Source organism: Melanerpes formicivorus, unplaced genomic scaffold (assembly GCF_026170545.1).
Source record: "Melanerpes formicivorus ecotype bairdi unplaced genomic scaffold, bMelFor1.0.p_v2 SCAF_2, whole genome shotgun sequence".
Lineage (NCBI taxonomy): Eukaryota > Metazoa > Chordata > Aves > Piciformes > Picidae > Melanerpes > Melanerpes formicivorus.
Genome location: NW_027142354.1, coordinates 47,274,459 through 47,301,499, shown reverse-complemented (window position 1 = coordinate 47,301,499; position 27,041 = coordinate 47,274,459). Strand labels below are relative to the sequence as shown.

Below are 27,041 nucleotides of genomic sequence, written 5' to 3'. Positions count from 1 at the left end.
TAAAGATCATCTAGTTCCAAGCACCCTGCCGTGGGCAGGGACATCTTCCACTACACCTCCAGGGAGGGGGCATCCATGACCTCCCTGGGCTACCTGTTCTAGTGTCTCCCCACCCTCACTGTAAAGGATTTCTTCCCATACTCCAGTCAAATCTCCCCTCTCCCAGCTCAAAGCCATTGTCCCTCATCCCATCCCTACAAGTCCTTGTAAAAGGTAAAAAGCCTTCTAGTAGCCCCTTGCAGGTTCTGGAAGGCTGCTCTAGGGTCTCCCTGAAGCCTTCTCCAGGCTCAACAACCCCAACACTCTCATCCTGTCCCCACAGGGGAGGGTCTCCAGCACTCTGATCATCTTTGTGCCCTCCTCTAGACTTGTTCCAGCAGCTCCATGTCCCTCTTATGCTTGGGAGCCCCAGAGCTGGATGCAGTGCTCCAGGTGGAGGTCTCTTGGGTTTATAACCCCAATTTCTGTTGTAGGAACTCTGCCTATTCTTTAAAGCCTTTTCATAGTTCTCTAAACTACACTGAAGAAATGTACTAAAGCTCTCCAACTCCACGTGTTGGCTTCTCCTTTCCATTGCTGTTCATTTTTACCAAGGCTCTGCCAAATTTAGCATGCAGCAGAGCTCTGTGTGAGCACACTGCCTTAATTCTGTAGAAATTAACAGGAGTTTCTTTGATTCTTCAGGCCTGTTTTGAAGTCTAAAGGAGGCTGTCATGAGACAAAGTGGAAAATTAAGAAGGTCATCTCCTAGTTTGAAAGATTTATTCTCTTTCATGCTTGGCCAACTGGCATAAGGTTATTCACAAAAGTGAAGTTATTCTCCATCTCTGACTTGGTGGAGTCTTGGGGAAATCAAAGTGGCAGCTCTCTTGGAATAACCTAACAGATCTCCCAGGCATTTTATTTTGTGGGAGCAATGACAGTGTAGTTGGAACACAAACAAGAAGAGTTTGCTGTTTTAAATGCAAGTGACCATCTATGTAATGTTACATTTACTTAGTTACAGTTCTGTTTTCAACACCTCTCAGCAGGAGGGAAGATCTAGGCAAAGACAGTGAGCAGGTGCACGCAGTGTTCTACCTGGTGTACCTCTTGACAGATCTCTGGTGGTAGCTTGCTGTATCCATCATCTTTATTGATATGCTTTTCCTTTCTAACAGCTTCAGCTGGTACCATCTTGGTGCTTCTGGGTAAGAGTTAACTGATATTTCTGGAATAAGCTCTTGTAGCACATTGCTTTACACAGACCTTGACCAATGGGCAGGACCCTACTTCTTGTATACCTGGACTTCTGCTGGTGTGTAGAGTGTATTTAATATGTGAATCTAACCCTATCATGATAGGAAATTTGGGATCTTCTCAATGCTCATCAATATCTAAACAGTGAAGGTCAGGAGGATGGAGTCAGACTTTTCAGGGGTGCCCAGCAACAGGACAAGTGGCAGCAGGTGTAAACAGGAACCCAGTAGGTTCCATCTGAACAGGAGGAGAAATTTTTTGCTGTGAGGGTGCTGGAGCCCTGGAGCAGGCTGTCCAGAGAGGTTGTGGAGTCTCCTTCTCTGGAGAGATTCCAAACCCACCTGGGCAAGCTGCTGTGGGTGCCCCAGCTTTAGTAGGGGACTTAGGCTAGATGATCCCCAAAGGTCCTTTTCAATCTCCCACTGTGCTGGGGTTCTGTGCTCGAAGGGATTAATAAGCTGCTCTGGTGGCTGGGTTCTTCATGATGGCAGTCAGTGTTTTCCCACTCCACTATTAGCTGTGCTGGTTGACCAGCATACGTAGTGCTGCAGCTGAGCACAGGGCATGCGAGTTAGCGGGTAGATGTTGTTTCTGGGATGTCTGAGTACTACCAAAAGGCTTTCCTCCGGAGTAATTTTGTTTTACTTGGGAGTTCTGGTGTGGTACATTGCTGAACTCATTCTTGGGGCCAGTAGAGCTGGCATCATCACATTAGCAGTGTGCAAACTGGCACAGCATGCTGTGGAAGGTGGTGTGCCCAGAGGGAGGGAGGAAGAGCAGCAGATGCAAGACAAGTGCTAAGATGATATCACTTCATATGGCAGTTGTAAATGTGTTGGGACCTCTGTGTAGCTAAATTCCCTTTGCACTGGAATTTCTAGTGCAGAAGCTAAGCTGTCACTTTTCATTTATTTGGGGGTTACTTGACTCCTGATCCTGAGGTTTCTTTGCTGAGTCTCACACTAGAAAAAACTGCACCCATTGGCCCCAACATAAGTATTGCATTAAATATTCCAGTATGATTTACTGAACTTGAAGTTGTCTCTAGAAAATTGTCCCTCTTCAATTTTTCTGTAGCTGAAAAGAAGCCTCAAAACTCCCAGCTTCTGGTGTCACTCAGTAAAAAATTCTCTAAGTATGGAGTCTAGTGGTGGTGAACCATGAGTCAGGATAAAGCCTTAAGTGTTAAAGCACCATTTGCAGTTAACAAATTGCTATCAAACTCAATCTCACTGATTTTCCCTTCTCTAGCCCAGGCTGCAGGGCATGAGATCTTTATGTGCTCCACCAACAGAGTCCTGAGTGAAATGCATGAGTGGACTTGGCAACTGCAGGTTATAGAGCTTAAATAGAGAGGTGGCCTCACAGGTGATGCAAGAAAGTTATCACAGAATCTTTGCTCATGCTTCTCCTGGATGTGTCTGTTCCCTCTGGTGTCCTGTGTTCTGAGTGGGATTATCTGTTGTCATATCTAAGGGAGCAGTAAAACAATTATTTTAATGTAGCAGTACTGCTGCTTGGCGAAGCATCACCTTGAAGATGATGGTCTTTCTGGACCATGTAGCATTATGTGCTCAAGCCATCCAGGATTCTGTGCCAAGAAGCAAATGTTTCCTGCTGCTTTCACGCTGTGCTGAATTTTGGACTGTGCTTGTTCTCACTCTGTGGGAGCAGAGCAGTCCAGTAGGCAGAGTGGGGTAGGAAAGGAGTAAAGTGTGAGAGATATTTTGGTGTATCTGTTTGGATGAATTTGTACCTGGTGCTTCTATGACACTTGAACCTTTGTGTTCCTCAAGTGCCTTAAAGCTGCACTGGCTTTCTCTGGATGGATGGCAGAGCTTGTTCAGTAGTGTACTGTGAAGTGACAGATGTTCTGATTGCCTTTATTTCTTTGTAGAGCAAGGCTTAGATCACATAGCAGAAAACATCCTTTCCTATCTCGATGCCAGATCACTCTGTGCAGCAGAGCTGGTCTGTAAGGAGTGGCAGAGAGTCATCTCTGAGGGAATGCTATGGAAGAAGCTGATTGAGAGAATGGTACGCACAGACCCGCTGTGGAAGGGACTGTCAGAGAGAAGGGGTTGGTAAGTACCTTGGCAACAGCTAAGTTCACCTTTCCAAATTGCCCTAGTCATAAACTCTGCTAGTAGGTAAGTTTAGAGTAAATGGGTGTTGCTGAGACTCCTCTCTGCTACAGACGCGTGGGGGTAGCTGGGGTGAAAGCTGTCTGTTCCTCTTCCTGTTTTGGCTTTGCCCCCTTTCTGTTGACGCCCCAGTGGCTTTCCACACTTGCTTTCTGTCTGCAAATGTGTGATTTCTGTTTTGCAGGGAGAAGTGACACACAGAATCAGCTCATGAAAGCTAGCAATGTCTTTTGCAAGGCTATTTCAGTTAGACTTCCTTTTGTTGAAAATGTAAAAGCTGACTGTGCTGCAGAGAGAAACCTTTTATCTTTGTGGCAGTGGAGTTTTCAGCTCATGTACAAGTATCTGAAGAGATGAAGTGTTCTGCTTTAGAAACCTGCTGTTCTGTGCTCTCTAGCGGTGTCCCTAAGAAAATGCAAGGTGCCCTTGTAAAGAGCAAGAGAATGGCATCTAGCAGGCTAAAAGCCTTAAGAAGCTGTGAACCCTAGCTTGGAAGACCACCAAGATGACACCTGTGACCTTGTTACTCTTGGTCATTTAAAATACAGCTGTCAAATTGTTAATCACAGCTGTTGGAACAGCAATACTAAACATCCTCAGAATGTGTCATAATCATAGAATGGTTTGGCTTGGGAGACACCTTGAAGATCATTCAGTTCCAACCCCCTTCCATGGGCAGGGACTCCTTCCACTAGACCAGGTTGCTCAAAGCCTCATCCAGCCTGGCCTTAAACAAAGGTTTTGTTCTGTGCATATTTCTGATTCCTTTCAAGTTTGGATTCTTTGCTTAAAAAAAATGTTTCTGTTTTGTTTGTTTTTTTCCCTAGGGATCAGTACCTGTTTAAAAACAGACCAACAGATGGCCCCCCAAATTCCTTTTACAGGTCCTTATACCCAAAGATAATACAGGATATAGAGGTATGTTTTCTGGTGCTTGTTATCTGTGGGGGCAATCGTGTTGCATGTTGCTGGTGTTTGAAAGTTGGTGCATGTTGGAGCAATGAAGCATACAATGTGTAGCTGTATCACTACTACTTTCTGAGCTCTGCTTCTTTAGACAGTGTAAAACTACCCTCAGCAACTTATCACAGAATCACAGAGCGTTAGGAGTTGAAAGGGACCTCCAAAGACTGAGTCCACCCCTCCTGCCAGAGCAGGATCACCTAGGGCAGGTCACACAGGATTACATCTGGGTGGGTTTTGAAACTCCCCGGAGAAGGAGACTCTAACAACATCTGTGGGCAGCATGTTCCAGTGTTCTGTCACCCTCACAGTAAGGAAGTTTCTCCTCATGTTGAGGTGGAACCTCCTGTCTTCCAGCTTGTCCTCATTGTTTCTTGTCCTATCACTGGGCACCACCAAAAAGAGCCTGGCACCTTCATCTTGACACCCACCCATCTTTCTCCTCTCCAGACTGAGCAGCCCCAGGTCTCTCAGTCTTTCCTCACAGGAGGGACGTTCAAGCCCCCAGTCATCTTTGTAGCCCTCAATTAGACTCTCCAGTATATCCCTGTTTGTCTTGAACTGGGGAGCCCAAAAGTGGACACAGTATTTCAGGTGTGGTCTCACCAAGGCAGTATAGAGGACAAGGGAAACCTCTTTAGACCTGTTGGACACAGTTTTCTTGATGCACTCCAGGAGACCATTTGCCTTCTTGGCTACAAGGGCACATTGCTGTGCCGTGGGTAACTCATTGTCCACCAGGACTCCAGGGTCTGTCTTTATGGAACTGCTTTCCAGCAGAACCACCTGTCCTGTGGTGCCCAGAACTGAACACAATGACTCAATGATACATCCTTAATGATGTTAAGTACTGCTGGGGCACACAGGGACCTCCTCTGTGTCTCAGGCTTAGATGGAGGAGGTAGAAGAGAGAAGCAGATTAGGAGTGGTCAAGGGGAAATCTATAGTTCTGTGCTTCCTATTCCATGCTTGTGTCTATAAAGCTACAGAAAACCTTTGGTCATTTGTGGCTGTAAGTCACTTGAAGTGGAATTTAAGGTGTTGGCAACTGACTACAGTGTTGTCCATGGATGCTTTGGTAGAGCAGTAAAACAGAAAGGAGCCAGGATCTGTCAGCTCTGGGAGCTTGCCTCTAAACTTCCCTTGAGCGCAAGTAAATGTAAGCCTCTGCTTGCCCAAATTCAGGAAACAGTTGTGTCTCTGGGTGCTGAAATCTCTCTTTGAAAACTAATGGCTACTTGCAGAGTCATTGGTGCCTAGGGTATGGAGGCAGCATGTTTGCTCTCCTGGTTCTTCAGAGTTGCTGATCTGGAAGGGGAGGGCTCTTGTGCCACATTGAATTTCTCCTTGCCTAGGTGCTTCCTTCCAGACTTCTGAAATACTGGGGTTTCACAGGTTTCCAACCTGCTTCTGCCACTGGTCAAGGGTCCAACATTTCTTCCACTTCCAAAAGTCTATTATGATTTTTCTAATGAATCACCCTTTGAAGCACTGTTAGCAAATTGCTTCCCTAAAGGACTGTCAAACCCAGCTTTTAATGCTGTTTAAAAATGTAGCTGATGAGTAACACCACCAACAGAACTTAGAAGAGTAGGAGTTCTTTTTCCTCCCCTTACTCTGGTGTGAAACCTGCAGTCATGCTCTCCCTCAGTTTCATACTTTCCCCATCCCTTCATTTTTCAAAGCCATGTGCAGAAACTCCTCAATAAGGCTTTGATATTAGCTGTGATGAAGCTTTTTGTATCTCTGAATACCAAAATGTTTTTCCTTCAAATATTTTCCTGGACCTTTAATAAGATCTTCCTGTTTCTGTCAGAGGGTCAGAGTTTAGGGAGCTAGTGATGAGCCAAAGGCTGCCATATTAGCATTTATATTATTACAGAAGTATTTTTATAAGCAATCTTTCTGGTGGTCAAAAGGAGTTGGATTTTTTTTCTTCAATACTGTAAAATACATATTGGATGTAACAGAAAAATTCTGTCTGTGGGGCACAAAGATGAACCAAATTCTGCTAGACCGTATCTAATGAGAAGAGTTCTTAACTTGCTGCCACTGGTACTAAAGTGGGTTGTGGGCAGAGGTAAGCTCAAAGGAGAATGTGCTTTTTTTCCCCCTTGGGATTGATTGACAGGGTTTGCAAAGAAATCCAAAACCTGAATCAACAATTGGAAGGGAAAATGAGAAATGATAAACAGCAAATCTGAATTCCTTCCCTTGGGCTCTATTTGCATGTTGGGTCAAAAGTCCACGCAGCCACAAAGCATTGTTAGCTTCGAGGCAGTGACTTGGCAGAGGGAGGTGCCCTTGCCTCTCTGAAAGTTTCCTGGTGCCAATGCCTGTTTGCTTCATGCCAAGCACATTTCAGGAACATAATGTCGCTTGTGAAACCCTTGGATTCGAACATGAGAGGGCATTTAGAGATCCCAAACCCGATTCTTGGAAAGAGGTAGCTCCTCTCCACCTCCACTGTGAAGCCAAATATTTAATTAGTTTTCATTTCACAAGAGGTGGTCCAGTCATTTCAAAAGCCTCCAAGTCAGATGTGGAATTGCCAACTTTCTTTAGGAGTGTGTTTTTTTTCTAAAGAGAAAAGCTGATTTGGGGATTATCCTGGAAGGCTGAACCCGGGTTTGCGAGCCCTTGTTTGTGGAGATAGTCTGGTTGGCCCTGGGTGCAGCCCTGTGCCCGGGTGCAGTCCCACAGCGGTGTGGGGAAGATCAGCTGCTTCGTGGCGCTGTGCCAGGGTGGGAGGTTTAGTGCTGCTGATTCCAGAACCCCAAGTCCCTGGATTTTTTCCATATTATTTGTGAAGCTTGGCCAACTATTCTGCTTTTCCCCCGGGATTAGCCCAAGTATCTATTTCTTGCGATGAGCTGAGAGACTTACTTCATAAATATTCTCCTTATCTTAAGGCACATGGCAAGTGCCCTCATCTTGTTTCCATGGAGACTTAGGTTCACCTCATTAAGATGAGAATTAATGTGGCTTTGCTGAAGATTTTTAAGAAGATCTGGTGCCAGGCCACCAGATAAACACCATGTGTGTTCTTATGAATTTTGAAAAAGGTCTGATTTTAGAACTAGAACTGAAACTGTGAAGCCTTGGGAAAATCAGAAAGGGAGAAAAAGTCAACTCTCAGCCTGAGGCACTGCCAGCATTAGATTATGAAAGTTGCAGCGTATAGTTACTGAGAGAGAGGGGTTTGTTTAGTCCAGTTCTGATGGTGATGCTGGAGAAGTGTTGTGTGTGTAGAGAATCCAGTCAGCATTCTGTCCCTAGACATCTTTTCAGCTAGACTTTGAAATCTTTGCTCTGCATTAGGTTCTCCTCAGCCCACCTCTCCAGCCTGTTCAGGTCCCTCTGGATGCCATCTCATCCATCAGTCGTATCAGCTCAGCTTGGTGTCACTTGCAAACCTGCTCAGGGTGCACTGAATCCTGCTGTCTGTAGCATTAGACTGGAGGTGAGGAGAAAGGTCTTCACCGAGAGAGTCATTTGTCATTGGAATGGGCTGCCCAGGGAGGTGGTACAGTCACCATCCCTGGAGGTGTTCCAGAGCGAATTGGACGTGGCACTTGGTGCCATTGTCTAGTCATGGGTCTGTGGTGACAGGTTGGACTTGATGATCTTTGAGGTCTCTTCCAACCTTAGTGATACTGTGATTGATGAGGAAATGAAACAGCACTGGTCCCAGTTCAGACTCCTGAGGGGCACCACTTGTCACCTGTCTCCCTTTGGACATGGAGCTGTTGACCACTACCCTTTGGATGTGATCATGCAACCAATTCCTTATCCACTGCACAGTCCACCCATCAAATCCTTATCTCTCCAGCATAGAGAGAAGGATGTGGGGGACTGCCAAAGGCTTGACAAAAGCCCATATAGGTGACATCTATTGGTCTTCCCATGTACACTGGATGAGGGTTTGGATTTGAATTGCCCCTAGTGTAAATGCCCGGTGCTTCAGGAGAGACCCCCAGGTACAGAACAGATGTGTGTGTTCCTTTCTCTTTTTTTTCTGCCCCATTTGCAGGAGAATTGTATATGCAGAGGGAACAGAAGCTCCTTGCTTTATGGGATTAAGATAAACCCACTTGCTCTGCAATAACATTCAAAAGGCTAAAATGCAGTTTATAGCCAAGTAGCTGAACACAGTGTACATTATCAAATGGGAAGAAAGCCCTGTTCCTAGAAGATTATCCATAACACATCCAATGTGTAGTTAATGTTCCAACTGTTAGTCCAGATGAACTGCATCTCTTATGTGTTGTTTTTTTTTACTGTGCATCTTTGTACCAGCAAACATATTCTGGCATAGTCAAGGCTTGGCTATACCTCTATGGCTTGGACTATATCCTGTGTGTACTTTCCTCACTAAATGTCTTTTTTTTTTCTTTTGGTAATCCATTTATACATTTCTTCAGTTGCCAAATGGCTCTCCTGCTGTGGCAGATGCTTTGGCTCCGTGCTTGGTCTTTATCCCTTGGATGTCCAGGTTTTGCTGGTTATGCAACATTTGTCAGCTACTTGCTGCTGTTGCTCCAATGAGCTTTTAGAAAGTGTGAAAAATGTGTTTTTCTCTGTGTGTGAACTGGGAAGATGGGGTTCTGCTACTTCTCTTAATTATCTGCCTGTCTTCAGAGGCAGTTATCTTGGAGACTTAGAGGGGATCTGTAGAAAATACAGCCATGGGTGTTGTGTGTGTTAGGTTTGGTGCCATAAATATGCAAATAAACCAAGGGGCTGTTCATTATTTGGTCAGAACAACCCCATGGATGCTCCTGGACTTGGTGCAGAGTGGCTGAAAAGCTGCCTACCAGAAAAAGACCTCAAGGTGTTGGTCAACAGCCAGCTGACCATGAGCCAGCATGTACTCCAGAAGGCCACCAGCATCCTGGCCTGCATCAGCAATAGTGTGGACAGCAGGAGCAGGGCAGTGATTGTTCCCCTGAGATATCACTGAGGAAGCCACATCTTGAGTATGGGGTTCAGTTTTGGGCCCTCACTCCAAGAAGGACATTGAGGTGATGGAGCCAGTCCAGAGAAGGGCAATGAAGGGACTGGGGAACAGGGCTGGTGAGATGCAGCTGAGGGACCTGGGGTTGTTCAGCCTGTAAAATAGGAGGCTCTCTACAACTCCCTGAAAGAAGGTTGGAGTGAGGTGAGGGTTGTTGTCTTCTCCCTGGTAACAAGTGATAGGACAAGAGGAAATGGCCTGAAGTTGCACTAGAGAAGGTTTAGATTGGACATTAGGAGAAACTTCTTCACTGAAAGGGTTCTCAAACCCTGGAACAGGCTGCCCAGAGTGGTGGTTGCATCCCATCCCTGGAGGCGTGTCAAAGAGGCAGAGATATGGTGCTGAGGGACGTGGTTTAGCACAAGAGTGGGTAGATAATGGCTGGACTCTATAATCTTAGGGGTGTTTCCCAGCCAAAACAATTTTGAGATTCTATGATCATTGGCTCCCTGGTGCTTGTAACAGTCCATAAAACACAGCAATTCCTTCCTCGCCCCTTCTACGTGCATGCCTACCTACTCAGCCTATACACAGTGTATTAAGATATCTCTTGGAAGGAGGCTGCAGATGAAGCCTTTTACTAACCACTATCCAGTAACAACCAGAAATTTCCTACAGGCAGCAGCTTTCATGTGGTTGCCAGTATTGTATTAAACATGTTCCTTTTCAGAGGGTCCTCCAGGTCGCCCACCCACTCAGCCTATTTAGTCATCTAAAATAATGTTATTTCTCTATACCTCCACATCTGTTTTCACTCTGTTGCCAGTTGAAATGCTGCTGTATGTTCTCTGTGTACCGTGGCCACTTTCCCAGCCTATTGAACATTGACTCAGTGTAAGGGGATTTTACAAGGGCTCGGAACACAGCAAGTATTTTCCCACAGTAGCCACGCTGTATAGTGCCTAAATGCAGTGACAGCTCCTCACATAATTAAGCTGTGCACCTGCATGGCACTCACAGCTGTGGAGTGCTTTCACCTAAATGAAAAACTCAAGTGTTGTCTGCAGCCAGCATTGTCTTATTAAGTAGCTTCCTATAGTGAACTAATCACACAGCAGTTTGGGTTGGAAGGGACCTCCGAAGGTCATCTAGCCCAACCCCCTTGCAGTCAGGAGGGACCCTTCACTAGATCAGGCTGCTCAGAGCCTTGTCCAGCTTGACCTTGCATATCTCCAGTGGTGGGGCCTCAAATACATCCCTGAGCAACTCTCATGATGCAGAACTTGTTCCTAACATCCAATATAAGTCTCTTCTTCCCTAATTTCAAACCATTGCCCCGGTCCTATCCAGGCCTTTGTAAACAGTCCCTCTGCAGCCTTCTTGTAGGCCCCCTTGGAGTACTGGAAGGCTGCTATGAGTTCTCCCCTGGAGCCTTCACTTCTCTGGGCTGAACAACCCCAGCAAGCCTACTTTTCTGGCTGCTTTTTGGCTTGGGAAGCTGCTACAAGGAAAATTGCTGATTTGTGATGTTCTTTACGTGTTCTGTAGCTCTTGGTAATCACTGTCACAGAAGCTGCAGTGTGACAGTGCTCAAACACCACCTGACAGCAGCTGGAGACATCCAGGGGGTGTTATGTACAGCTGCTGATTTCAGACCTTTCCAAGAACCTTGCTTTAGGGAAACTCTTCCTTTTTCTTCCTAGAATTGAATATCTGAACAGAAGTGGTTTGTAAAACTACCAAAATTGGCAGGCTGAAATTTGTGATGCTTTATCTCCTCTGTCAGTACTGCAGTTCTAGATATCTTGCCTTCAGATCTGTAATTCTGTTGGTTCATGCTATTAATGTCTGCAGTCTTCTCTGAGGGTCACCTCTGTAGCAGCAAAGGAGTTGATGAGTTCTTAGCAGAGATGATAAATCTTCAGATAAAGCTTGAGAATTGCCTGTCCTTCCTCCTCAAAACCTCAATCCTATGCTGAGAGGTAACAGAAAGAGCAGTCTGCTACCCTAAAGGCAGGAGTCCATGACCCAACCAGCACAGTTTCTGGTTTGAGCATTTTAAGCCTGGTTCCCAGACTGCAAATCAGCAGAAAAGCTGATCCCAAACTGAGAGATGACTTGCTATCTTAATTTCATTAGTTTCTCCACCAAAGTGGAAGAGAATGAGATGAGTAATTCATCAATGTGCTCCTCTAGAAGCATCTCTTAGTGCTTACAATTTAGGCAGATTCCTGTGGTGTCTCAGGTTTGGATTATGCTGTGTGTAATTCTCCCTAAGTTGCATAAGGGGAGACAGTTGAAGGAGCAAACACGTGGAAAACAAAGTGCTGGATTAGTTTTCCCTTGGAGGAGGCATGATTTCCTGGAGCTGGGATGTCACAGTTCCAATGTATCCTGCACCTTTGTCTGAAGTAAGCACCTTAGTTGCATTTCAGTCTTGGAGGAGATGTAGGGGTGCCTGCCACTGCTTTGGAAGTGAAGATTTGGTTATAGAAATGCTTTTCCAAACAAGCTGGTAGTCGATCACCTTCTGCCCAGCTTTCCATGCAGTGTTTGGAGGAAATCTCAGAGAAGTAGTGGAATAACTGGATTGTTCTGGTCCTGTGTGGGAAGATGGAAAGCATCCCAGTCTGTGTAGGTACTGCAGGTATCATAGTATCATTCAGGGTTGGAAGGGACCACAAGGATCATCTAGTTCCAACCCCCTGCCGTGGGCAGGGACACCCCACACTAGATCAGGCTGGCCAGAGCCTTGTCCAGCCTGGTCTTAAACACCTCCAGGGACGGGGCCTCGACCACCTCCCTGGACAACCCATTCCAGTGCTTCACCACTCTCATGGTGAAGAACCTCCTCCTCACATCTAGCCCGAATCTCCCCACCTCCAGCTTCATTCCGTTCCCCCTAGTCCTATCACTACCTGATGTAGGTGTTGGCCTGGAGTTCTCTGCATGGATTGCTGTTACAAACTTCCTATTCAAAATCCCAACCCTGGTAGTCTTGCAAGTAATAAAGCTGATTACAGCACTGCAGTCATCTTGGTTCTGCTGTGAAGTAGTTTGTGACTTAAGGTATCAGCTCTCTTTCCTTGGAGATAACCCTTAGAAGGAAAACATTGAGACTTGCACTTCCATGCATTTCAGGGAGGAGGGAAGAAGGTAAGTTTGGGTTACTTGAAATCTTCAGGTTTATAGTTATCACATTTTAAGGAGGGAAAAGAAGATACATGAGAGTTTTCCATAACTTCAGAGGTGGAAATGGTGTGTGTAAAGGTGGAGGGGTTGCTGTGTATGTCTTGGAGGAGTCATACTGAAGCCTAACTGCTGCTTGTCTCCCCTGTCAGACTATAGAATCTAACTGGCGGTGCGGGCGACACAACTTGCAAAGGATTCAGTGCCGCTCAGAGAACAGCAAAGGTGTCTACTGTTTACAGTATGATGATGAGAAGATTATCAGTGGCCTACGAGATAACTCTATTAAGGTAAGCACTGTTACTAGTCTTTTGCCTAGAGATCAGGGGGTGAGTTTGCCTTGCAAAGCCTGGCTGCTTCTGTTTCCTTGAGTTCTTTTGTCTCCATGAGGCAGTATTTTTCTGTGCTGGCTTCATGAGGATGGGATCTCTTCTGCAGCCTGGCAGAGCTCTCACCTGTACTTCAGAAAGTTTGGGAACTGCCAGCCAGAGATCAGTGCCACTGACCACAGAGAAATGCTTGTGAAACCAGTATTCATTGATTCAGAATGGTTTGGGTTGGAAGGGAACCCAAAAGACCATTCAGTTCCAACCCCCTTGCCATGGGCAGGGACACCTTCCACTAGATCAGGTTGCTCGAGGCCTCATCCAACCTGGCCTTGAACACCTCCACAGAGAGGGGCTTCCATGACCTTCCAGGGCAATCTGTTCCAGTGTCTGACCACAACCTGTTTGGGCAGCCTGTTCCAGAGCTCTGTGACCCTCACAGTGAAGTTTTTCTTTATGTTCATGTGGAACCTCCTCTGCTCCAGCTTGCACCCCTGGCCCCTTGTCCTATCATTGGACATCACTGAGCAGAGCCTGGCTCCATCCTCCTGACACTGCCCTTCACATCTTTATAAACATGAATGAGGTCATCTCTCAGTCTCCTCCAAGCTACAGAGACCCAGCTCCATCTTGATGAGCCGTTTATACTTCTTGTCTTTAACAGATCTGGGACAAAACAAGCTTGGAATGTTTGAAAGTACTAACAGGACATACTGGCTCAGTTCTTTGTCTGCAGTATGATGAGAGAGTCATTGTAACTGGATCTTCAGATTCTACAGTGAGGTGAGTGCGTAAGGGTTTGTAGAGAAGTCATTTGAGTATCAGGGCTGGGAGTAGTTACAGTAATCTCTAAATATCAGCAAACATCCTTAATTTGAGTGTGATACATCTCCAAGACAAAGATACTCATACTTGGCAAAGCATCATTTTCAATAAGTTTGGGGGTTTTGTTTGTTTCTTCTTTTCAAATATAGTTGTTGGTGGGTTGTTTTTTTGTATATAGTATTAAGAATTTTGGAGAGCCATGACTCATGTGATTCAAGGCATATCCTGAAGTTATAGAATGGCTGGTGGCCAGCTATACAATAATTCCTTCAGTTAGGGTATTTTCCAGTGCCTTCTGACATCTCTTATGACTAATGCAAGGGTATTTGGTGTACGTGGAGCAGTGTCTGACTGCAGTTCTGATGAGAGAGTTTAAATTCTTGTATGAATTTAATGGTCAGGAGATGTCCAATGTGAAGACACTTGGGTACAGTTCAGTGGAATGGCCTTGTCTCTTCTGGTGTCCCCTCCTTTTGTCTTGCATTCATACGCCAGTACCAATCTGGTGTAAGAGCTGAGCTCAACACCCTTCAAGTTCTAATTCTATATTAGTGTAACTTCCTCTTCGTATAAACAGTAGGTAGCTCCATCCCAGCTGCTACTGGCATGTGTGAAACCTGCATGAACAGTGTAAAACTGGAAGAAAACACCATATTGGTTGGTATTCATTGTGGTCTGTCACATCACTTTATACATCATACAATGTTTAATCACCTGGAGGAGTTGCAGAATTGTTATGCAAGCTCTTTGTCCTGGCAGTGGTCCCAGCATAGGCAGTTCCTGGCCTAATTGTTCCCTGTTGTTAATAGTTGCTTGTAAATCTGCAAGGTGAGCAAGGTATCTCTCCAGCTCTCATCCTCCTGCCTTCCCCCAGCCCAGAGAGTTGTTACACAACCAGGGAGCCCTCCGTTAGAGACAGCAGCAGCCTTGTTCATGTTTACACTTGCCACCGTGCCCGGCCGTCACCCTTCCTTTGCAACAACCCCCTTCTGTGTTGCAGAGTATGGGATGTAAATACAGGTGAAGTTCTGAACACCTTGATTCATCACAACGAAGCGGTGCTTCATTTGAGGTTCAGCAACGGCTTGATGGTGACGTGCTCCAAGGACAGATCAATTGCTGTTTGGGATATGGCATCGCCGACGGACATCACCCTGCGCCGTGTCCTAGTCGGCCATCGTGCGGCTGTCAACGTGGTGGACTTCGACGACAAGTACATTGTGTCAGCATCAGGGGATAGGACCATTAAAGTGAGTTCAGCTTAACAGCTCTCATCTAGGTTGGATTTTAAGACAGACTCTGACTCTAATCTGACTTTAAGAGCTCTGATCCAGATCTGCTTGCCTACCGAGTTAGAACATCACAGAATGTTGGGGATTGGAAGGGACCTTGGGAGATCATCCAGTTCCAACCCCCGTGCCAAAGCAGGTCACACAGGAATGCATCCAGGCAGGTTTTGAAAGACTCCAGAGAAGGGGACTCCACAGCTTCTCCTGGCAGCCTGTTCCAGGGCTCTGTCACCCTCAAAGTGAAAAAGCTTCCCTTTATGTTGAGGTGGAACCTCCTATGCTCCAGCTTACACCCCTTGCCCTGTCATTGGACATCACTGAGCAGGGCCTGGCTCCATTCTCCTGACACTGCCCTTCACATCCCAGCTCCCTCAGCCTTTCCTCAGAAGGCAGATGTTCCATTCCCTTCACCATCTTTGTGGCTCTGCTCTGGACTCTTTCAAGTAGTTCCTTGAGGTCTGTCTTGAACTGAGGGGCCCAGAACTGGACACAATATTCCAGATGTAATCTCACCAGGGCAGAATAGAGGGGAAGGAGAGCTTCTCTCAACCTCCTAACCACACCCTTTCTAATACACACCAGGATAAGTTTCCATTCCAGTGTCTAGCAAAGTTTGGCTTCAGACCTCTTCTATCTGTGAATTCCTAAGGATGTATATTGGAACTGCAAAGCCTTGTTTGGGTGTAGTTCTGAGAGGAGGCTGTCTGCTGTCTCGCAGGTGTGGAGCACGAGTACGTGTGAGTTTGTCCGCACTCTCAATGGGCACAAGCGTGGCATTGCCTGCCTGCAGTACAGGGATCGACTGGTCGTCAGCGGCTCCTCAGACAACACCATTAGGTGGGTGCCCACCAGCTGCTGTTGGTATGTGACAGCGTGTGAGTGAGAACAGGCTTTCCTCTCCCCTTGGGTGCTGGCTTGCACTGCTGCATCTGCAAAGCATCCTTAAGCATCTCGCTCCTGGAGCAGGTGATGTATGAATGAACTTAGTATGAGAGTGAACATGCTGTGTCCATGTCCCATCCCTGTGAAGCAGTGGGGCACTGAGCTTTGTGTCAAAGGTAAACAAAGATTCTTACCTATTGCTGTGGTTTATCACCTTGTCTTCTGCTTGGAGAGGTGAGGAAAACACTGCTCACTGGGTTTCTTAATTATGTTCTGAGCCTTGAATTGTTGATTTTTGCAAGCAGAAAAAATTTCCCAAGATAACTCAACACACATCCAGCCTTCACTTGGATGGGAGTTTCAGTGACTCAGTTTTGATACACAGAATCTCAGCATGGCAGGGGTTGGAAGAGGTCTCTAGAGATTATCCAGTCCAACCCCCCTGCAAAAGCAGGGGCACTTACAGCAGCTTGCCCAGGATCATGATGGCCAGGTGGATTTGGAAGCTCTCCAGAGAATGAGACTCCACAACCTCTCTGGGCAGCCTGCTCCAGGACTGCAGCACCCTCACAGCAAAAATCTTTTCTTCATGTTCACATGGAACCTCCTGGGTTCCAGTTTGTGCCTGTTGGCCCTTGTCCTGTACCTGGGCACCATTGACAAGGCCCCACCCTTTAGCTCTTGCTGAACTTTGAGCAGATCCCCCCTCAGGCTGCTCTTCTCTACACTCAACAGCCCCAGATCTCTCAGCCTTTCCTCCCCACAGAGATGCTCCAGGCCCCTCAGCATTTTTGTGTCCTCCACTGGACTCTCTCCATTAGTTCCCTGTCCTTCTTGAACTGGAGAGTCCCGAGCTGAACCCCATACTTAGAACTGGACATAATGCTTGGAGCTGGACACGGTACAGAAGCTGCAACACAAAGTTCTTTCTGAAGTGCAGGCAAGGAGCCCACCATGGTTCTCATGCTCTTTGAAGCCAGTGATGTGTTATCTGCCATGGAAACCCTCTCATTTGCATGCTTCCATCGCTGCAGGTGAGGCAGTGCTGAGCCTGCAGTGGTCCAGAACTCTCTCCTCTGTTCTCTTAAGGCTATGGGACATCGAGTGTGGTGCCTGTTTAAGAGTATTAGAAGGCCATGAAGAACTGGTTCGATGCATCAGGTTCGACAACAAGAGGATTGTCAGTGGAGCCTACGATGGGTATGTTTCTGAACCTCCTTAGCAAAGCATTTTCTGAAAGCCACTGAGCCTTGTGCTCCCTGGTGGAAAAGTTCTCTCCTGATTTGACTCTGGGATCAATATTTCACTGAGGAGCTTCTGCTCAAGCGTTTGGATGCAGTAGGTTGCAAAAAAAGTAGCCTAGAAACTGCTTTTCTGGTGCTCTTTAGCACACTCCTCAGTTGTTGTCTCTCAGGTGTGACTTTCAAGCTTTTGTTTGGCTGCAGTGACATTCCTTTGTTCCTGCAGGAATCCTTCCCTTGTGCTTACAGTAATTTAGGCTATTTTTGTAAGGCAGCAGCACTGAAAGTGTTTGTTGTGAGCACAATTATATCTGGTGGGGCTCTCAGAAGTCTTCAGTGGTGATTTCTGCTGGGTTGAGGGTGGGAGCCCCACTGTTGGTGCTCCTGATTTGCTCAGATTGCCTGTGTTCAGTGGATACACACATCTTAGACCCACGCCTAAATCCTTCCTTTCTTTCTCTGCCTGATGAATGCTTGAAGCAGGCAGCAGAGTTACTGAAAACAGCTCTTGAACTGTATTTGTCTCTAGCCTATTATTTGTGTTTAGTGCCCCACTGGGGCTGGCAGTTCCCACTGGAACTTTGCTGTGAGCTTTTGAGATCCTCTGCAGTTCCAGAGTAGCTTGTGCATACTTAAGTTTTCCATATAACCAACCCCTTTGGTCCATCACAAAGACAGCACTCTGCTGCTAAAAAGGCAACCCAAGCCCAGGTGTGTTTTACCAGGTAGAGTGTTTTAGCAAAGACAGGTTCTAACGTTTTGCTTAATCCTGGTGAACCAGCTGTAGGGAAAATCTGGCACGCTCTCCATTGCTTTAGGTGTTGCTTTTGTTCTTATCCTTGAGCCAAGACTTCATAATGACCTTCTTGTTTCCTCTTATAGCAAAATTAAAGTTTGGGACTTGCAAGCTGCTCTTGACCCCCGTGCCCCAGCAAGTACATTATGCTTGCGTACGTTAGTGGTAAGTAAAACTAATTCACAGTATCACAGTATTGCCAAGGTTGGAAGAGACCTCAAGGATCATCGAGTCCAACCTGTCACCACAGACCCATGACTAGACCATGGCACCAAGTGCCACATCCAATCCCCTCTTGAACACCTCGAGGGACGGTGACTCCACCACCTCCCCGGGCAGCCCATTCCAATGACCAATGACTCTCTCTGTGAAGAACTTCCTCCTCACCTTGAGCCTGAACTTCCCCTGGTGCAGCTTGAGACTGTGTCCTCTTGTTCTGGTGCTGGTTGCCTGGGAGAAGAGACCAACCCCTTCCTGGCTACAACCACCTTTCAGGTTGTAGAGGGCAATGAGGTCACCCCTGAGCCTCCTCTTCTCCAGGCTAAACAATCCCAGCTCCCTCAGCCTCTCCTCATAGGGCTTGTGCTCAAGGCCTCTCCCCAGCCTTGCTGCCCTTCTCTGGACACATTCAAGTGTCTCAATGTCCTTCTTAAACTGAGGGGCCCAGAACTGGACACAGGACTCAAGGTGCAGCCTAACCAATGCAGAGTACAGGGGCACAATGACTTCCCTGCTCCTGCTGGCCACACTATTCCTCATGCAGGCCAGGATGCCATTGGCCTTCTTGGCCACCTGGGGTTCTCTCAGATCTTTTGATTGAGAGTAAGAAGCATATTATTATTTGGTAGTGGGCTAAGTGAGAATCTCAGGATGTTTTATAAAGCCTGGGCTGCTGCTTATTCTAAGAATAAAGAAGAAAAATCTACATTGATAGATCCTGAATGATTTAGATCTGAGCTTAAAAGATCAATCAAGATTTTTCTTGTTGGAGATTCACAGATCAAGTCCTTCTGATTACTGGTGTGTTTCCCTGAGATCAGTGACTGTAAATTTCCTCACATTAAAAAGAGGGGAGGAATCTTCTGAACCTATCCCAAACCTTTCTCCTTACCTTTCAGTTAGGGAGGAAGAGATGTGAAGAGAAGGGATGGTTGAGTTCAATGGATTCCCCTAGGAACTTACAGTCACTTCAGGGGACTCTCAAATTTAAGAGATATTTTTCTTTGCATATAAGGGGTTTGATTTGTGACAATGGACTGAACTAAAAATAGGCAGAAAATTAGTTAATTGTTTGCAAAGAATGAAATGTGCATGAAATTTTAGTGCAGGGGTCAGTCTGACAAGCGAGTAGCAACCCAAAGTTACTGACTGCCTGTGATGGTAACTGTCTTACTCAGCCTGTGCTTGGCCTTTCCAACACCTCAAAAAGGGCTTTCGTGGCCAGAAAGGCTTCTCATTTTTCTTGCTGTTCAGTAGTTTTTGCAGAGATAAGATCTAAGTCATCTTTGATTCCATCTGAATGGGGTGTATGTAGCTGTACTGACAGAGCTGATTCTTCTGCTGTGGGCGTGCTGTAGCTCAGGTCATAGTCTGGAGATCAGTCTGACAGCTTTGGTTAGTTTTCTAATGAAAGCAGTGTGCTGCTTTTGGATTCATAAAAAATGGCTAAGCAGGACAAAGAGCAGAGCCTTTCCTGGGTCTCTAAGTGCCATTTTGGGATTCCTTGGAAGAGGTGATGGCGTGTATGCTTCTCCAGCAACCTTTCTGTGGCACCCTTTGAGCACAGTCACTCTGACTCCTAAGCGAGCCATAATGATCTGTCCAGCAGCACGTCCTGATGTGGTGAATCAGCAGCAGAGCTAATCACGAGTCTTATGCAAGAGGAGCCCTAGCAGGCTGTCCGTGCCAGACAGCCCTCCAAACTGCTGCTGCCTCTTGGCTTTCATCACCTCAGGCTGGCCCTGCTGGGGGAGGCCATGGACTTTGCAAGCATTGACTTTGGGAGCCATGTGTTCTGCTGAAGAAAGCTGACCTGCAGAAGCAGCTTTGCTTAAGCTTGAGTGTAATTAGGACTCAGGGTTTCTTAAGCAGAACTCCAGGGGTTGGGCACAGCCTTCTGTGTGCAGACACACCTGTGAGTACCACTGAAATGCTAGCCTCCTCTTGCCTCGCTAACTTGGTTTTGTGTTGCTCGCAGGAGCACTCGGGCCGTGTCTTTAGGCTCCAGTTTGATGAGTTTCAGATCATCAGTAGTTCCCATGACGATACCATTCTGATTTGGGACTTCCTAAACGTGCCACCCAGTGCCCAGAACGAGACCCGCTCTCCATCTAGAACATACACTTACATCTCCAGATAACAGTCTGCACTTTACTGCCCTCAGAAGGTAAGTCTCCCTTTTACTGGATCTACTAGAAGCCTCGGAACTTAGCTCTCCGCCTGCGATTCACCTTAGTCAAAATGAGCAGCCCGTGGTAGAAAAGAGGAGATCTAGATTGGATGTTAGGAACAACTTCTTTATCATGAGGGTGTTGGAACAGTGCAACAGGTTGCCCTGGAAGGTAGTTGAGGCCCCATCCTTGGAAATCTTCAGGCTGGACAAGGCTCTGCGCAACCTGATCTAGTGGAGGATGTCCCTGTTGATTGCAGGGGGTTTGGACTAGATCACCTTTGGGAGTCCCTTCCAACCCAGACCATTCTATGATTCTGTGCTTTCCTTAAGAAAGTAACAGCTATTTTGCCACTTCTTTAACCATCTGGTCATTGTTTGGTCATGCTTCAGCTTAACAAACCTTGTCATGTTATCTCACCCCCTTCTATGATCCCTTCTGTTTAGAATTTGATATTTATGGGAACTTATTCACAACATCCTTGGACCTTGAGCAGGCTTGGTGTATTGCACAGGTATTCCGTGAAACCAGAGCCTTCCAGCACTCCTGGTGCATCTGCTCACCATGTGAAGCTTTGTCACAGGCATTGTAGTGCATCTGTAGTCAGCTGAGTATGTATGATCTTTGGACAGATGCTCATCAGAAATGAGCTCTTTGGTGATGACCACAAATGGCAGGGAAAGCTTTCAGAACTGAAACTTGCATCCTGTTAGGCAATGTGACAACTCAGAGCTGTCAGAAATGGTGCACAGGAACTCTGCCTGGTTTGTTTCCACTTTTCTGTGAGTCATCTTCACTTAGCTCTTGAAGCACAGTGGGTGAAAGCTCTGGTGTAGATCTGTTCATTAGGAGAAGGGATTCTTTTCCTTATGCCATCTGCACTGCTGCCAACGTTTGCACTTCACACTATAAACAGCTGCAAGTGCTGGGACTTGGAAACAGAGGAGCTGCCCACCAAAGCAGAGTGCTCACACCTCTCTCCAGGGCCTGTCCCTGCCAGCACCAAGACTGGATGGGGAGATACCACAGCAAGAAGAGTAGGGAGTAACATTGTTCCCCAACAGGAAGGATCTGTTTTATTTAAGAAGATGATTAATATTTCCTAAACATTGTAGGAAAAACTCTTCCTGAACAGGGATCTTCATTATCTGCCTGTATAGGTGGTAATGAGGCCCTCAGGTTTTTCCACTCCTTCTGCAGATCTCTGCTTCTGGTTAGGAAACACTTTCCCTTGCAAAGACACAATCCCAGCATGGTGAGGGTCAGAAGGGACCTCTGAAGATCACCTAGTCCACCCTAGCTGCTAAAACAGCATCAATCAGGTTTGCAATGGCCAGGTGGGTTCTGAATCTCTCCAGAGAAGGAGACTCCACAACCTCTCTGGGCAGCCTGCTCCAGGGCTCCAGCAGTCTCACAGGAAAGAAGTTTCTGCTTATGTTCAGATGGAACCTCCTGGGTTCCATTTAGTGTCCATTGGCCCTTGTCCTGTCTCTGGGCACCACTGCAAAGAAACAGTTTGCTTCTTTGAGATCCTAGGTTTTCTTTCACCTGTGAATGTTCCTTGGGAAAAGGTTGGCTGCTTTTCCTACCAAGTGGACTCCTGCTCATTTAACTAACAAATAACAAGCCAGGATAACATCCCCTCTGGAAATGACACTTGGATCTGTTGGCTCTGTGTTGTAACAGGGGGTCAAAGCAAAAAGCTGTCTTCTGAACTTGCAGTTACTTAATGTCATTAGTCCCATGACTAAGGAAGGAGTCTCACACACAGATGAACTGGTGTGCAGAGTCAGACCCGATGGCCTCTGGAGGTCCCTTCCAGCCCCTAACATTCTGTGCACCCAAACCCATGCAGATCTCCATATCCTGGGAGCTGCTGGGTTGGGAATGGCAGTCTCTTAATAATTCTTTCCTGTGCAGGGAGAGATGCTGTGATGTCACTTCTTGACAGGTTTGTCTGACTTCAGAAGCCAGAACCCATAAATCTACGTAAAACCATGGTCAAGCAGCTAATATTTCACTGTGACATTTAATGAAACAGGTTTCTGTGCTTTCAGCCAGGATGGTTTCTGAAGTCTGCAGCAGCCCTGTGCGCTGTTTCACAAGGCTTGCAATGTGACGCCTCTTCAGCGCCGATGGTTTCTGACAGTCCTGGCAGTTGGCTGCCAGAGTTTTATTGCTTTCTGTTGAATTCCTCCTGTTTATTGTAACACGATAAAAATTGTTACCATATGATAGCCTAATATTCTTGTATTAAGCACTAGGCCTTGGGCGGGGGGGAGGGAAGCGAAGGGCAAGTGCCTAAAGATGTTTTAACCTTTCGTGGGAATTTCTCATCGGAAGGAGGGAGCTTCTCCCCAGGCCAAGAAAATGGTTTGGGGAAGTGGCAAGGGAAAAAGCACAGTTCAGGTTTAGTTACACTAAGAACTTGCCCTGGCTCCAAGCTAGTAATGCATAGAATCATAGAATGGTTTAGGTTGGAAGGGACTTTAGAGATCATCTAGTGACAACCCCTTGCTATGGGCAGGGCACCTTCCACTAGCCCAGGTTGCTCAAGGCCTCACCCAACCTGGCCTTGAACACCTCCAGGGAGGGGGCATCCACAGCCTCCCTGGGCAACCTGTTTCACTGTCTCCCCACCTTCCCTGTAAATAATTTCTTCCTAATCTCCAATCTAAATCTGCTCTCCTCAAGCTAAGATCCATTCCCTCTCATCCTGTAACTACAAGCCCTTGTTAAGTATCCTTCCCTGGCTTTCTTGTGGCCCCTTTCAGGTCCTGGAAGGCTGCTGTAAGGTCTGCCTGGAGCCTCCTCTGCTCCAGGTGGAACAGCCCCAACTCTCTCAGCCTGTCCCCATAAGAGAGGTGCTCCAGCCCTCTGATGATCTTCTTGGCCTCCTCTGGACCCTCTCCAGCAGTTCCATGTCCCTCTTACGCTGGACTCATGCAGCTGAAAAAGGGAACTGAAATACATAACTGCTGGATGTTTTTGTTTGTTTACTTCAAAATTTGTGTGTTAAAGCAACTGAGGTGCATCCTGTGCTGAGCTTGCTCCTCTGCAGTGTGGAGAGGAAAGGAACACCATCTTGCTGCTGAGTACAGGTCACCGTACAGTGCATGGCCCTCAGTATGGAGCCAGACCAGCTGGGGTCCACCTGATGTCCCCAGCAGGGTTTTAGATTCTTGCTACACATAAGCAAACTGCCAAGCTGTAGGTGAGCCAAGGGGCTATTGACATTGAGAACTTTGCTCTTTAGCTGAATTCAGAGTGTGTTCCACAGCAAAGGCAGTGTCCTGTTGGTGGTGTAACCCTCCTTGAAGGAAGGACTTGGGGCACAGAGGGAGGTGCTTATCAGGAGGTACATTCTTAATATGTCACAGAAGTGTTGCCACCCTCACAGGTTTAATAGAATAGAATAAACCAGGTCGGAAGAGACCTTCAAGATCATCGCGTCCAACCTATCAACCAATCCGACACCACCTGATCAACTAAACCATGGCACCAAGCACCCCATCAAGTCTCCTCCTGAGCACCTTCAATGATGGTGACTCCACCACCTCCTTGGGCAGCACATTCCAATGGGCAATCACTCTCTCTGTGTAGAACTTCTTCCTAACATCCAACCTAAACCTCCCCTGGTGCAGCCTGAGACTATTTCCTCTTGTTTTGCTCCTCTAGTTTCATCTTGCAGTGTAAAAGTTGGTGTGGGGCTGACCTCCAGATGCCTCCAAATGGTGCTTTATGATGTGTGTCTTGTCACTTCAGCTTCTCTTTTGTCTTTTTCAGGGTTTCACAGTCTGAACTACTGGATTTTTGGCTACTACATGCCTGAAGATGTTGATTGACAGCTAAAGTCAGAATTGGTTCTAGATGCTGTGTAGATGCAAAGCAGCACAATTCTATATCTAAATTTCTTACTCTTTCCTGCTCTCAGTGGCCGTCTTTGAATTTGCTACAAATTCACTGACTCCGAGTAGATGAATTTCCGAAGCCTTCCCTTCCCTGCGTTGAGAAATCCAAAGCTTCACATGTAAATTGTCCGTAGAAACCGAACTCTGATGGCTTGTTTTTCAGAAATAAATCAGAAGTCAAGAAAGGACTTGGCCTAATTTATATTGCTTTGCACTTTTGTCTGACTTTAAAAGAAAGAAAAAAACAACAACCAACAACAACAAAACAAAAAACCAAACAAAAAAACACCCCAACAAACCAGAACAACCAACCAACAAACATTCTCCAATGAAATTTGGGTGCCAAACACATGCCCAGAATGTACAGAGCTTTGCTTTCCAAGTCACCGTTGTCCTTTAGACTTTACTCTCATGCCAGATCCAGAGCCTGGTTGGTTTGGTAGGAGCATACCTTGGACTCTTAGAAATGTTGCTGAATTGCTCAGTAAGAATTGGTTTTCTTTTTTTTTGTTTTCCTTTTTTTTTTTGTGTTCTTTCTTTTTTGGATGCCAGTTTACTTGTTTCTGCACCAAGAGTTTCTTTTTAAGTTAAAGATTCCTCGTAATGAATTCAGGCTAGCTTATCTGAACTAGTTGTGTAGCACTGTCTTTCCCTTCGCCCTGCGCTCTGTACTCCAGCTGTCCCGCGCTTCCCGGCGTTTGGTAGAGCAAAGGCTCCCCGTGTGTGCTTGCCTCACTTCCCAGCCCTCTGTCAGCATGTAGATGTGGTGTACATAACAGCACAGCCTCTGGGGCTGGCTCGGGACCCCCTGACACTACACACTGACGCCGACCCCGGTGGCCCTTGGCAGCAGGATCTTCTCACTCCTGGCACTGCAGGGGTTCCTGTGAGTCACCCAGACCTGTTCTCTGCAGAAGGAGGTTTTCAGTATTCCTGAGAGGTTTTATTTCATTTTATGACTTATTTTTTTTTAATACATATTTTAAACTGTAATTTCTAAACTTTTTAAGAATTAAAAAGGTGTTTAATTTATGTTCTGTATCTTATATTTTTGTGCTGCAGTATTTACAGATGTCTTTCCTTCCACACCAGCAGGGCGACTGCTGATGTCCTTCTCTAGCGTTATTTTGGCTGCTCAGTGAGAGAAGACACCATGGGCCAAAGTTCAAGTTATTTGTGTTTGATCTGTAACACTTTGGTGTGGTGGAGTGGAGGTGCCTCAAGTCGGTGCTCTGGTTCCCATGCTGGTGACCACGCTAATGAGTTTTCTGTAGCTGGCAGCTGTGACGGTGTTACGATGTCCTGGTCACGGTTTCTCTTCACGCTTTGCTTAGGAAGTCCGTGCAGCGTCTCCTGACACTGCCGTGGTCTCCTCTCTAATTTATGTGGTGACACAAATGCTGCTGCATTATTTTTTGCTGCCAGCCTGGGGCATGGATCAGTGCAGAGGTGGGTGTTCCACCTGCGTCAGCTGCATGTGGTGGTGGTGGCTTCTCTTTACTGCTCCAGCCAAGCGTGGTGTGAACTCGGCCAGTTTCCTGGGGAGGACACGTGCTGGCACAGAAATGTTTCCTCATTCCTCTGCTCCTTTGTACCCTCTGTGGTGTTTTGGGTATTTTTTTTCTTTTTTGGGTTTTGTTGGAGTTTTGTTTGTTTGTATTTTCCCCCTCTGGCAGCACATTCTTGGGGTTGCGCTTTCCCTTTTCCAGTCAGAAGGGTGAGAGGACACCCGGCTGCCGAGGGGTCGGTACCGGCGGGACAGGCGTGGTGGGGCACATCACCTCTGTCCCCAGCGAATCCAGGGAGAGCGTTCATCAAGGTGTTACCAAACCCTTGCAGGAGAGTGACTTAAGGCTTCCTCCTCTTCACCCTTCACATGGAGAGAGGTGTTGGGATCAGCGTTGACCCTAAACTCCCACTTAACACGTTCCTCTGACAATATTTATTTCATGGAGATGACCGAATGTGAGGAAGTTCTGAGGACGACAGGCACGCTCCCGAGCGTGATCCATCAGATCACTTTTTGTTTTGGTAAGCTTGGCAGTAGCTCGTGAAGTGTCTTACTTTTACCCTTCTCATCTAATAGCTTTAATATTAAACTGTTGAAGAAGAACAAAAATCTGTCGCAGCCCTGAAGAGGAAAACAAAACCAGGTTTCTTTGTTCCCGAAGAGCGGAGTCCTTCCTTCCTTCCTTCCCTTAAATGCATGTGTAAGATTGAAATTCCTGTTTTTCCTTGGGGAGGTGATGGTATTGAACATGCAGTCGAAACTTTTGTGCTTTGTGTACCATAGCGGTGGACTTTTGTGATTGGCACCCAAGGAACGTGGCTCCTGGGATTCATGGTAGCGATCCTGGCTGCACCCTGGACTTTGTTTTGCTAACCATAATTGAGCAACTGTACATTACTGCGATATTAATGTTTCGAAGCACTGGGATAGTCTAACTCTTTAACTTGTAATTATGTTTGCCAATTATCTGTTTGGAAAGTTGGTGTATGAACAGCTTCTTGGAACTGTTAAATTGTACAGATATCGTTCATGATCTAAAGCTTTGTACTGTGGAATGTGCTTAATAATAAAAAAAAAGAAGTTTGAACTTAAAAGAGGTGGCTGAGTGAGGTTGCTGCTGGGGGCTGGTGCTGCTGAGTGCCCCTCAGGCTGTGTGCTGGTGCTGGCAGTGCCTTTCCCTGGTCACTCAGCAGTGCCCAGCATAGGGCACGAAGCTGCTGAGCCAAAGCATTTTGAGCCCAAAGCACAGTTGCTGTGGCCCAGCTGCACCCCTTGGCCACAGGTACGTGCAGTTCTGAGATGGCTTTTATCCCTCTGTTACTGCAGGCCTTGGGAGGATGTGGTGAAGAGCAGAGCTGAGCTGGGTCACTCGTCTCAGA

General features: G+C 46.6%; 1 protein-coding gene across 4 annotated transcripts in view; it reads left to right on the top strand.

Moving 5' to 3' along the window:
- The window catches only part of FBXW11 (F-box and WD repeat domain containing 11), a 75,580-nt gene extending 48,838 nt beyond the window's left edge, over positions 1-26,742 (top strand). For all 4 annotated transcript variants that reach the window (XM_068158813.1, XM_068158822.1, XM_068158830.1 and 1 more), the window contains 10 exons: positions 3,137-3,323; positions 4,211-4,301; positions 12,645-12,782; positions 13,483-13,601; positions 14,644-14,893; positions 15,651-15,769; positions 16,904-17,014; positions 17,938-18,016; positions 20,049-20,237; positions 24,028-26,742. In XM_068158813.1, coding sequence (XP_068014914.1) covers positions 3,137-3,323; positions 4,211-4,301; positions 12,645-12,782; positions 13,483-13,601; positions 14,644-14,893; positions 15,651-15,769; positions 16,904-17,014; positions 17,938-18,016; positions 20,049-20,210 — 1,256 coding nt within the window. In that variant the 3' untranslated portion in view covers positions 20,211-20,237; positions 24,028-26,742. The remainder of the gene's footprint in view (positions 1-3,136; positions 3,324-4,210; positions 4,302-12,644; positions 12,783-13,482; positions 13,602-14,643; positions 14,894-15,650; positions 15,770-16,903; positions 17,015-17,937; positions 18,017-20,048; positions 20,238-24,027) is intronic.
- Positions 26,743-27,041: the final 299 nt, after the last annotated feature.